Here is a 12,660-nt window from a genome sequence, read left to right on the forward strand (position 1 = left end):
ATGACCAACTCCTCCCTTCTGATGGCCCTCTGAGTCTCAGGCATGGCTGCTCCCACTAGAATGTTCCAGAACTTCCATTGTTCCAAACACACCTGAGTGTTCCATGTTTGGAGAGTGAAGATCACGTGCGTCACACACTCCGTCCTGAGTGCGGTGACTACCTAGGGAGGATGACAATGCAGATAGCACTGATGGTATAAGTCCAGAGCTTTAGTCCCAGTCTCATCACAGTTCAACTGACAGACAGAAGGAGGTGAGAAGATGAGGCTGGTTCAGATCTCCTCCATACTGCTGTGCTGCCTCTGTCTGTCTGAGGGGAAGATTTCAGGTAACACCTTCGGCTCTTAGTTTATCTTGGGTTTTTGAATATTCCAAAGTTATTTAAACCTCTTACTTATGATGATGCTTTTTCCATGATGATGATGATGGTGGTAGTATTTATTTCTATTTGAAATTCTACCATTATTTGTATTTTGTATGTACTATATATATGCAAAACTATCAAAACCGTCATAGGATGCCACCTTTCCAACAAGTCCGCTCATCAAATTTCTGCCCTGCTAGAGCTTCCCCGGTCAACTGTAAGTGCTGTTATTGTGATGTGGAAGAAACAACGGCTCAGCTGCGAAGTGGTAGGCCACACAAGCTCACAGAATGGGACCGCCGAGTGCTGAAGCGCGTAAAAATCGTCTGTCCTCGGTTGCAACACTCACTACCGAGTTCCAAACTGCCTGTGGAAGCAACATCAGCACAATAACTGTTCGTTGGGAGTTGAATGAAATTTGTTTTCATGGCCGAGCAGCCGCACACAAGCCTAAGATCGCAATGCCAAGCCACGGCTGGAGTGGTGTAAAGCTCGCTGCCATTGGACTCTGGAGCAGTGGAAACGCGTTCTCTGGAGTGATGAATCATGCTGCTTCACCATCTGGCAGTCCAACAGACTAATCTGGGTTTGGTGGATGCCAGGAGAACGCTTCCTGCCCCAATGCATAGAGCCAACTGTAAAGTTTTTGATGGTGGAGGAATAATGGTCTGGGGCTGTTTTTCATGGTTCAGGCTAGGCCCCTTAGTTCCAGTGAAGGGAAATCTTAACGCTACAGCATACAATGACATTCTAGACGATTCTGTGCTTCCAACTTTGTGGCAACAGTTTGGGGAAGGCCCTTTCCTGTTTCAGCATGACAATGCCTCCGTGCACAAGGCGAGGTCCATACAGAAATGGTTTGTCGAGATCGGTGTGGAAGAACTTGACTGGCCTGCACAGAGCCCTGACCTCAACCCCATCGAACACCTTTGGGATGAATTGGAACGCCGACCGTGAGCCAGGCATAATCGCCCAACATCAGTGCCCGACCTCACTAATGCTCTTGTGGCTGAATGGAAGCAAGTCCCCGCAGCAATGTTCCAACATCTAGTGGAAAGCCTTCCCAGAAGAGTGGAGGCTGTTATAACAGCAAAGGGGGGACCAACTCCATATTAATGCCCATGAGTTTGGAATGAGATGTTCGACGAGCAGGATGTTCACATACTTTTTGTCATGTAATGTATTCATTCTAGCCTACTGTTTTTATGTTTTCTGTCTGTTTCCTATGTGTGTGAGCCACATGCCTGTAAGCCGAAGAAAAATGTCCATTCCCAACAAGTTTTGAACTTTAAATTGAGTTTGCTGCTGTTTTCAGAATACCAGCTGGAGTCTGAGACCCTGAGTCAGTGTGAGTCGCTACGTGGTGTTAGTTCTGCCCTGCAACAAAACCATGTCCCCCAGTGCTCAGAGGATGGGAGGTTCAGGTACCTGACATCGCTGTATATGACACATGGTAGTTTGAAGTGGAAAGCTAGCCAGGACAGTAAACAAACAATTTTCCTGTATTCGTCCCAAATGACACCCTATTCCCAATCCCTATATAGTGCACTACTTGCCTAAGGCTCCGGTCAAAAGTAGTGCACTATGCAGGGAATATGGTGCCATTTGGGATGCGACCATTGTTCCCTACTGTCTTCTAATTGTTGTTGTGTACTCCAGACACGTCCAGTGCAGTAGTGGTGGTGGTGAGTGCTGGTGTGTGAACGCTGAGGGAGCTGAGATCTCTGGAACCAGACAGAACGGATCAGCTGTGTACTGTGAGCAGAACGCCTCTCTTCCTATAAATATCTCTCTCAACATGAAACCACATTGGTGCTAGACGGGATTAATTCCCCTCTGGGAACCCTAGCCAGGCTCAATGTGGAACACTAGAAGACCTTCTGAGATGTAAATGCAGTCTATCACCATCATTGTCCTCCTCTTCCTCCTCCTCCTCCTCTTCCCACAGGTCTGACGTCCTGCCAGCTCCACAGACAGCAGGCCCTGCTGAGTGGCGATGCCTCCCTGGTGCCCCAGTGCCAGGCCTCTGGGGACTACCAGGCTGTGCAGTGTGACAGCGCCCAGGGACAGTGCTGGTGTGTAGACCTGGAGGGCATGGAGATCTACGGGACCCGGCAGAACGGAAAGCCCTCTCAATGTGAGTTAGTTATGAGCATGATGATTTGTGTTGTACAGTGGGGAAAAAAAGTATTTAGTCAGCCAGTGAGAGGCCTGTAATTTTCATCATAGGTACACGTCAACTATGACAGACAAATTGAGAAAAAAATATCCAGAAAATCACATTGTAGGATTTTTAATGAATTTATTTGCAAATTATGGTGGAAAATAAGTATTTGGTCACCTACAAACAAGCAAGATTTCTGGCTCTCACAGACCTGTAACTTCTTCTTTAAGAGGCTCCTCTGTCCTCCACTCGTTACCTGTATTAATGGCACCTGTTTGAACTTGTTATCAGTATAAAAGACACCTGTCCACAACCTCAAACAGTCACACTCCAAACTCCACTATGGCCAAGACCAAAGAGCTGTCAAAGGACACCAGAAACAAAATTGTAGACCTGCACCAGGCTGGGAAGACTGAATCTGCAATAGGTAAGCAGCTTGGTTTGAAGAAATCAACTGTGGGAGCAATTATTAGGAAATGGAAGACATACAAGACCACTGATAATCTCCCTCGATCTGGGGCTCCACGCAAGATCTCACCCCGTGGGGTCAAAATGATCACAAGAACGGTGAGCAAAAATCCCAGAACCACACGGGGGGACCTAGTGAATGACCTGCAGAGAGCTGGGACCAAAGTAACAAAGCCTACCATCAGTAACACACTACGCCGCCAGGGAATCAAATCCTGCAGTGCGAGACGTGTCCCCCTGCTTAAGCCAGTACATGTCCAGGCCCGTCTGACGTTTGCTAGAGTGCATTTGGATGATCCAGAAGAGGATTGGGAGAATGTCATATGGTCAGATGAAACCAAAATATAACTTTTTGGTAAAAACTCAACTCGTCGTGTTTGGAGGACAAAGAATGCTGAGTTGCATCCAAAGAACACCATACCTACTGTGAAGCATGGGGGTGGAAACATCATGCTTTGGGGCTGTTTTTCTGCAAAGGGACCAGGACGACTGATCCGTGTAAAGGAAAGAATGAATGGGGTCATGTATCGTGAGATTTTGAGTGAAAACCTCCTTCCATCAGCAAGGGCATTGAAGATGAAACGTGGCTGGGTCTTTCAGCATGACAATGATCCCAAACACACCGCCCGGGCAACGAAGGAGTGGCTTCGTAAGAAGCATTTCAAGGTCCTGGAGTGGCCTAGCCAGTCTCCAGATCTCAACCCCATAGAAAATCTTTGGAAGGAGTTGAAAGTCCGTGTTGCCCAGCGACAGCCCCAAAACATCACTGCTCTAGAGGAGATCTGCATGGAGGAATGGGCCAAAATACCAGCAACAGTGTGTGAAAACCTTGTGAAGACTTACAGAAAACGTTTGACCTGTGTCATTGCCAACAAAGGGTATATAACAAAGTATTGAGAAACTTTAGTTATTGACCAAATACTTATTTTCCACCATAATTTGCAAATAAATTCATTAAAAATCCTACAATGTGATTTTCTGGAGAAAAAAAATCTCATTTTGTCTGTCATAGTTGACGTGTACCTATGATGAAAATTACAGGCCTCTCTCATCTTTTTAAGTGGGAGAACTTGCACAATTGGTGGCTGACTAAATACTTTTTTTCCCCACTGTATATTGATATGTCATTTAGCAGACGCTTTTATCAGAAGCGACTTACAGTAGTGGGTGCATACATTTTCATATGGGTGGCCCCAGCGGGAATCGAACCCACAATCCTGACGTTGCAAGTGCCATGCTCTATCAACTACACACAGCACAGTAATATATAAATGACTAGAACTGATCAGAACAACCTTTGACCTCAGGCCCAGGCACCTGTGAGGTGAGGTCGAGGCGTCTCCTCCACGGCATCGGGGAGCGCTCCCCCCCTCAGTGCTCGGCCGACGGCTCCTTCCTGTCCGTGCAGTGCAAGTTTGTCAACACCACTGACAGGATGGTCTTGGACCTGCTGCACACTTTCAACAGGTGAGTGTCTGGGAGGGAAATATATGCACTCTAAGTTTACGCCCCAAATGGCACCCTATTCCATATGTATAGTGCACTACTTTTGACCAGGGTCCATAGGGATCTTGTCAAAAGTAGTGCACTATATCAGGGGAATAGGGTGCCATTTGAGACGCTGACATTAACTGTAAGACCGTTGGAATCTCATCCTTCAGTTTATGTTGAAGGTGTGAGACCTAGCCCTCAATCACTCACTCACACAAACACACTGCTGGGGTTTACTTTGACCTGGCTGCCTATTGGCATCCTGTGTGTGAGTGAGACAGGTTTTGAACAAAGCAATTTCTAGTATCTGCCTCTAGATGGCAGCTGAGCGTAATGCTTAGGCCTGTGGACAGGATTTAGACCGATGACGAGCTGGCAGGAGAACTGGGAGACCAAATTCACTTTATTTTCCCTCCTCGCTCTACATTTCTAACCTGGTGTTATCCTATTCTTGTGTATGGTAACTGGAATGTGTTATGAAAAATGGAGATGCTTGGTCTCTAGGGAACTTATTGTAAAATGCAGAATTCACACATTCATTAGAAATGTTTCACAGTGTCTAAAGTAAACAATGTAGTCATTCCAGATGTTTCAGATAATAATAATAATAATCCACCAATATGTAAACTTTTCATCTGGAATGTGGGTTTGGACAAATAGTTTTCACTCCTTCTGTTTAGTTAGCGCAGCTGCAACAATTCCAACACTTACTACAGAGGCCTACACAAAAATGTATACTTTCAGACCTTGAATTATACTTTTATAATAATAATTTTGTCTTGTGTCTATTTCTGGCTAGCAGATGTTTTGACATCCATCTCTAGGCAACAAATGGCACCATATTCCCTGCTTAGTGCGTGCATGCCCGTGTCTGTCTGTGCGTGTATGGGCAGGGTTCCAAGTTGACCCGGCTTGTGCAGTGAACTCTTTGCATGATCGGCCCCCAGCCTGGCCAAGACTGTCTCTGTTATCACTCCTGTCTCCAGCCAAGTACAGCCAAGGGGTCAAGAGTTAAGTTGTTCCCGGTCCTCTAAAACCACTCAAAACTGGTCTTAACTGCCAGCCAGCCAGCAGGCATTTATCAAATGACTCCAAGATCAAAACCTTTTTATATTGACAAATACACTGAAGGGATGATGGCGATGACTTAGTACATGAGCAATGTAGATTTCTGGGGCTTACTTTTACAATCAAGGCAGGCACTCTTGGAGAGAGTATTGCATGTGGATCAATGTTGAAAGTTAAAGTAACACTGTCCGTCTTTGTGGAAGAGCTAACAACTGTTTGCAACTTGAATCAGTTTGTCATCTACATTTACTGTGTATTATAGTATTATAATTAGTATTATAATTAGTATTATAGTGTTATAGTATTATAATTAGTATTATAGTGTACAGTCATGTATTTTACTGTTCTAGTAGCCTATTTTAGACAGTGAAGTGACAAGATGTGTGATATCTTCCACAGGTTCCCTAAAGTATTCCAGACGTTCAGCAGCTTCAGACAGATGTTCCCTGAGGTGTCCAGTTACTGTTTCTGTGCTGACAGCAGAGGCAGGGAGCTCCCCAGCACAGGTGAGAGATACTACATCAGCAGGTGACATATACACACACACACACACACTACATTACTTACAATAACTCTTAACTGGATTTTCATCAGGAATCAGAAATATATATTTTTAAATAACAGTGCTATTAAACAGTGTGTGGAAGTAAAATCATTGTTTCCCCGTGTTCAGGTGTGGAGCTGCTGCTAGATGAGGTGTATGACACAGCCTTCTCAGGTCTGGAGCCAGGCCGCTCCTTCTCCCAGACCAACATGTACCGCATCCTACAGAGGAGATTCCTGGCCATCCAGCTGGCTGTGAGTGGCAGGTTCAGATGTAAGTTAGTTTCCACCATCAATCTGACATTATTTCCGTCAGTGGTGATTGGTGGCACTTTAATTTGTAGGACGGGCTCATAGCAATGGCTGGAACAGAATTTAATTCCTGCTATTATTAGCAGCAGTCCTCCCCTAACCAGTCCTCCTCTGGTTTCCATTGTATTTAATTGTCCCTCTCTCCCTCTGTCTGTCATGGAGGCCCCAGCCCTTGTGAGAGCGAGTCATCCGCTGATGCCCAAGCTGGCAATGTGTATGTGCCATCCTGTGATGCCAATGGTGGTTACGTGCCAACCCAGTGCCAGGCGAGTGGGCAGTGCTGGTGTGTGGACCCCACAGGGAAGGAGATCTTTGGGACACGACAACATGGAGGATCCCCTGACTGTGGTAACTAAGTAACCATTTTGTTGGATTCAAATAATGCTTTGACCATAAAGGGGTTCCAAACCAACAATACAATACCATTGACTGTGCAGATAGAGTGCACACCTCAAGAATGTCCTGCTGAATAAAAGTCTTATCTGCCTCGTTTTGTAGTTTCATTTCAGTCAATTTGATCTGCCTTTGGTTATTATGCTGTACACAGAAGACATTAAATAACAACAGTCAATATGTCCATAAAATTGTAGGCCTACATAAAATGTATAGGAACATGGCGTTTTTCCTCTACTGAACCCAGGTGCTGGAGTGAAGGACTGTCCCTCTGAGCGTCGCCAGGCCCTCTCCAGGCTCCTCTCTAGCCCCACAGGTCAGGTGACCTCAGCCCAGGACTCACAGACACACCCAGGCCCCCTGTCTCCCTGCAGCCCCCAACTCCAACAGCTCCTGCTGGGGTCTCTTACAGAGTCCCTTTCCGAGCGATCCGATGTAGGAGACATCCTGGCTGAGATGATCCAGGGGATGTTCCCTAGCGGGGCCATGGCCCTCAAGGCCCTAGCTCTGTCCTCCAACCCCAAGAGACTCCAGGAGAACCTGTTCGGAGGAAAGTTCTTAGAAAACGCTGGGATGTTCAACTTCACTGGGGCCGTCGGGGCCAGCGGCACGTTGAGTTTCAGTCAAGCCAGTCTGAAAAACAACCAAGATCTAGTTAAGCTCGTCAGCACCACCCTAGAAAACAAAGTCTTCCTCTCCGCCCTACGCCAAACCGTCCTCTTATCCAAAGCCGAGGACAGCACCCAGCTAGGTTAGTTTTTAAATGAATGCTTTTAAGTGCTGTCCTCTGGGGATCCAATGCACATCTTACTGTATTAGTTGTTTTCTACCCAAATAAATTAAAATAAATGAAATTCAATAGGTGAGCTCTTCAGGGTCCTGTTTGAGAGCGCCCAGTCCAGCAGCGGTGGTTGTGAGAGGGACCCCTCTGCCCTGTACGTGCCCAGCTGTGATGACAACGGACAGTATCAGGAGATCCAGTGCCAAGGCTCAGAGTGTTGGTGTGTTGACCCCCAGGGTCAGGAGGTCACAGGGTCACGCTCCAAAGGTCAAAGGCCAAGGTGTCCGTCACGATGCGAGAGGGAGCGAGCGGCTGCCCAGAAGGTAATTACTTTATGACACTCCCCCAGCACGTCTGTAAATAACTACCGTACTGACTCTTCTCTCTGTGTTGTATTTTAAATAACTACCGTACTGACTCTTCTCTCTGTGTTGTATTTTAAATAACTACCGTACTGGCTCTTCTCTCTGTGTTGTATTGTAAATAACTACCGTACTGACTCTTCTCTCTGTGTTGTATTGTAAATAACTACCGTACTGACTCTTCTCTCTGTGTTGTATTGTAAATAACTACCGTACTGACTCTTCTCTCTGTGTTGTATTGTAAATAACTACCGTACTGACTCTTCTCTCTGTGTTGTATTGTAAATAACTACCGTACTGACTCTTCTCTCTGTGCTGTATTGTACTTACTGTGTGTTTTTGTATTGTATCTTTATTGAATACTTTACATTTTTGTTACGCTGTTTGTGCAGAGAGCTTGAGAGTAAGCGTTTCATTGTACTGTACTGTGTAAACCTACGATATGCAAATAAACTGATTTGATTTGAAGGTGAAGTCAGGCCAGGCTGCGGGGGTACAGGTGTTCATGCCGAAGTGTGCGGAGGACGGGAGCTACGTGGCGTTGCAGTGTCTGGGAAAGAGTTGCTTCTGTCTGGACCTCCTGGGAGAGCGACACGCCACTATCCCTGTAGGACAGACTGTTCAGTGTGAGTTGGCAGATCCACCGCTCATCAGACACAGAGTTAGCGTAGTCCTGGACTAAAAAGCATTTCCATGGAGATTGAAATTGCTTCTTAGTTCAAGACCAGGTTTAATCTGTGTCCGGTAAACTGGCCCATAGTGTACAGTCCATCTAGCTGTATTACCTTGTCCTGGTCCAAACTACTACATTATTAAGGTGTAAGGGTGCCCTGGTCCAAACTACTACATTATTAAGGTGTAAGGGTGCCCTGGTCCAAACTGCTACATTATTAAGGTGTAAGGGTGCCCTGGTCCAAACTGCTACATTATTAAGGTGTTAGGGTGCCCTGGTCCAAACTGCTACATTATTAAGGTGTTAGGGTGCCCCGGTCCAAACTACTACATTATTAAGGTGTTAGGATGTCCTGGTCCAAACTGCTACATTATTAAGGTGTTAGGGTGCCCTGGTCCAAACTGCTACATTATTAAGGTGTTAGGGTGCCCTGGTCCAAACTGCTACATTATTAAGGTGTTAGGGTGCCCTGGTCCAAACTGCTACATTATTAAGGTGTTAGGGTGCCCTGGTCCAAACCGCTACATTATTAAGGTGTTAAGGTGCCCTGGTCCAAACTGCTACATTATTAAGGTGTAAGGGTGCCCTGGTCCAAACTGCTACATTATTAAGGTGTTAGGGTGCCCTGGTCCAAACTGCTACATTATTAAGGTGTTAGGATGTCCTGGTCCAAACTGCTACATTATTAAGGTGTTAGGGTGCCCTGGTCCAAACTGCTACATTATTAAGGTGTTAGGGTGCCCTGGTCCAAACTGCTACATTATTAAGGTGTTAGGGTGCCCTGGTCCAAACTGCTACATTATTAAGGTGTTAGGGTGCCCTGGTCCAAACTGCTACATTATTAAGGTGTTAGGGTGCCCTGGTCCAAACTGCTACATTATTAAGGTGTTAAGGTGCCCTGGTCCAAACTGCTACATTATTAAGGTGTTAGGGTGCCCTGGTCTAAACTACTGCATTGTTAAGGGGGTAGGGTGCCATTTGAGACGTAATAATTGTTTTAGCTATTCCTCTGTCTCCAGGTCCTTCCCCTCTCTCTCCCCTTCCCTCCCCAGGGCCAGCTCCAGGCTCCTGTTCCCTGGCGGTGGCTGAGGTGGACCAGTTCCAGGAGGAGGCTAAGCGTCTGGTCCTCCTCTCCAACAGCTCCCACGTCCCTCTGGGCTACAGGTAACCCTGAAGAAGACACAGTGTGCTGAGACCTGGGTGTTTACCCATCACATTATTGAACCATGTATAGAGTGTGACTATCTTTATTTATTATTATAATAATACTACATTTGTATTTAAAGCGCCTTACATTTAAAATAAATAAATAAATAAGGACACTGTTTTCTACTGGATGTTCTCCTCTGGGGTACAGCTACCTGCTGGCTGAAGGCCTTCGTCTGACCTCTGACGAGCTACTGCACGCCCTCTCCTCCTCCGACCAGACCATGCTGCTCTCTGATAGGCTGCTGAGCCACTCCCACTCTGCTCTACGACTGGCTGCCCACTCCAGTATGTTTGGTGTGATGTCATATCCTCTGGATATGATGTCATATCCTTCTCTGCGTGATGTGTTCCATTACTTGTTTCTTTCCATGCCAAGAGTTAACTACGAAAGAGTGTTAGATGGCTACTGTTGTAATATTTAGTGTCATCTCAACGTCATAGTTTCTCTATGTGATTACTTTGTTTTGTTGTATTTTCTCCCCAGCCCTGCAGTTCTATTGGCAGAGCCAGCAGGCAGCATCTGTGAAGGAGAGACAGTCTCTACTGCTGGGCTACCAGCCCTACAGGCCCCAGTGTGATGCCCACAGACAGTGGCTGCCCACCCAGTGCCACCCCAGCACAGGTCAGAGTCACACCTCCAACTTCCAACCCAGCTCTGCATTGTAACTGTAGTAGTGGTGGTAGTGTAATACAGGCCTCAGTACAGGTCATTATACCTTCTCCAGACCCTTCTAGAAGGAGACCTCTCTTAATCAGCAGCGTCTCATTGTTTCTTCACTCATAATATGTTGGTTGGAAACAGATAAGACAAATGAAGTAGCTACAGTAGTGTTGTATTGACTGTGTTGGTAATGTAGCTTCTGTAGTGTTGTATTGACTGTGTTGGTAATGTAGCTACAGTAGTGTTGTATTGACTGAGTTGGTAATGTAGCTACAGTACTGTTGTATTGACTGAGTTGGAACTGTAGCTACAGTACTGTTGTATTGACTGTGTTGGTAATGTAGCTACAGTAGTGTTATATTGACTGAGTTGGTAATGTAGCTTCTGTAGTGTTGTATTGACTGAGTTGGTAATGTAGCTACAGTACTGTTGTATTGACTGAGTTGGAACTGTAGCTACAGTACTGTTGTATTGACTGTGTTGGTAATGTAGCTACAGTAGTGTTATATTGACTGAGTTGGTAATGTAGCTTCTGTAGTGTTGTATTGACTGTGTTGGTAATGTAGCTACAGTAGTATTATATTGACTGAGTTGGTAATGTAGCTTCTGTAGTGTTGTATTGACTGTGTTGGTAATGTAGCTACAGTAGTATTATATTGACTGTGTTGGAACTGTAGCTACAGTAGTATTATATTGAATGTGTTGGAACTGTAGCTTCTGTAGTGTTGTATTGACTGAGTTGGTAATGTAGCTACAGTAGTATTATATTGACTGAGTTGGTAATGTAGCTTCTGTAGTGTTGTATTGACTGAGTTGGTAATGTAGCTACAGTAGTATTATATTGACTGAGTTGGTAATGTAGCTACAGTAGTATTATATTGACTGAGTTGGTAATGTAGCTTCTGTAGTGTTGTATTGACTGTGTTGGTAATGTAGCTACAGTAGGATTATATTGACTGTGTTGGAACTGTAGCTACAGTACTGTTGTATTGACTGTGTTGGAACTGTAGCTACAGTAGTGTTGTATTGACTGTGTTGGAACTGTAGCTACAGTAGTGTTGTATTGACTGTGTTGGAACTGTAGCTACAGTAGTGTTGTATTGACTGTGTTGGAACTGTAGCTAAGTAGTGTTGTATTGACTGAGTTGGTAATGTAGCTATATTACTGTTATATTGACTGAGTTGGTAATGTAGCTACAGTAGTGTTGTATTGACTGTGTTGGTAATGTAGCTACAGTACTGTTGTATTGACTGAGTTGGTAATGTAGCTACAGTAGTGTTGTATTGACTGTGTTGGTAATGTAGCTACAGTACTGTTGTATTGACTGAGTTGGTAATGTAGCTACAGTAGTGTTGTATTGACTGTGTTGGAACTGTCTGCAGGTCATTGCTGGTGTGTGGATGGGGAAGGAGGATATATCCCAGGATCCCTGACCAGTCGCTCCCTGCAGAGACCACAGTGTAAGACAGGACATTTTATAGTTTCTCACTGACTTTCATTTTTCTGTATGTAAGGATAGCCCTCCTCCAATCTGCTTTTGTCAGTGTTGAATGATTTTAGTTGTTTTCTGGGAATCTCCTCTCCTCTTCCAGGCCAGACCCGGTGTCAGAGAGCTCAGGCTCAGGCTCTGCTCTCTGATTGGACACAGTCCTCCTACGACCCGACTTGTGAAGTGGTGAGAATCCTCTCCAGAATGTTGAGCATAAATATAATGAAATGATTTAGTTTTGTTTTATTCTACCATAATTCTGCTCTGTCGTTATCCTCCTTGCTGTAACTTCTGTCTGTGTCTTTCAGAGGGATTGGTATAAAGCAGATTTCCTGTTTCTATTGGACAATAAAGTATTCTTCTATTCTTCTGTATCTACAGTATGTGTCCTTAGTAACAGTGGTTGTGGTGCTGTCTGTGTGTTTCCAGAGTGGCCAGTTCTCTGTGCTCCAGAAGGGGTCTTCAGGTGGAGGTGGAGCCCAGTGTGTCAGTCCTGTGTCTGGGGAAACCATCCAGCCTGCTACCCTGAGCCCAACTGGATACCTCACATGTACTGACATGTTTAATACACTCCACTTATAACAACCAACGCATATAAGAATCAATCACTTAGTGGTCCGTCAATTTTGGGACAGACATATTCATATACTTTACTTTTTAAGAAATATCATTTCATTTTAT

At 45.2% G+C, this 12,660-nt stretch overlaps 1 protein-coding gene across 1 annotated transcript in view; it reads left to right on the forward strand.

Moving 5' to 3' along the window:
- Positions 1-261: 261 nt before the first annotated feature.
- The window catches only part of tg (thyroglobulin), a gene marked incomplete at both ends in the record, with an annotated part of 78,180 nt that continues 65,781 nt past the window's right edge, over positions 262-12,660 (forward strand). The window contains 17 exons of the mRNA XM_084157585.1: positions 262-328; positions 1,680-1,788; positions 2,024-2,121; positions 2,313-2,501; positions 4,304-4,463; positions 5,955-6,061; positions 6,229-6,372; positions 6,573-6,758; positions 7,051-7,554; positions 7,666-7,907; positions 8,416-8,572; positions 9,672-9,783; positions 9,977-10,113; positions 10,313-10,450; positions 11,873-11,950; positions 12,083-12,165; positions 12,409-12,529. Of these exons, the coding sequence (XP_084013711.1) occupies positions 262-328; positions 1,680-1,788; positions 2,024-2,121; positions 2,313-2,501; positions 4,304-4,463; positions 5,955-6,061; positions 6,229-6,372; positions 6,573-6,758; positions 7,051-7,554; positions 7,666-7,907; positions 8,416-8,572; positions 9,672-9,783; positions 9,977-10,113; positions 10,313-10,450; positions 11,873-11,950; positions 12,083-12,165; positions 12,409-12,529 (2,632 nt within the window). The remainder of the gene's footprint in view (positions 329-1,679; positions 1,789-2,023; positions 2,122-2,312; positions 2,502-4,303; positions 4,464-5,954; positions 6,062-6,228; positions 6,373-6,572; positions 6,759-7,050; positions 7,555-7,665; positions 7,908-8,415; positions 8,573-9,671; positions 9,784-9,976; positions 10,114-10,312; positions 10,451-11,872; positions 11,951-12,082; positions 12,166-12,408; positions 12,530-12,660) is intronic.

Source organism: Coregonus lavaretus (assembly GCF_964263955.1).
Source record: "Coregonus lavaretus genome assembly, chromosome: 3".
NCBI classification, from domain to species: domain Eukaryota; kingdom Metazoa; phylum Chordata; class Actinopteri; order Salmoniformes; family Salmonidae; genus Coregonus; species Coregonus lavaretus.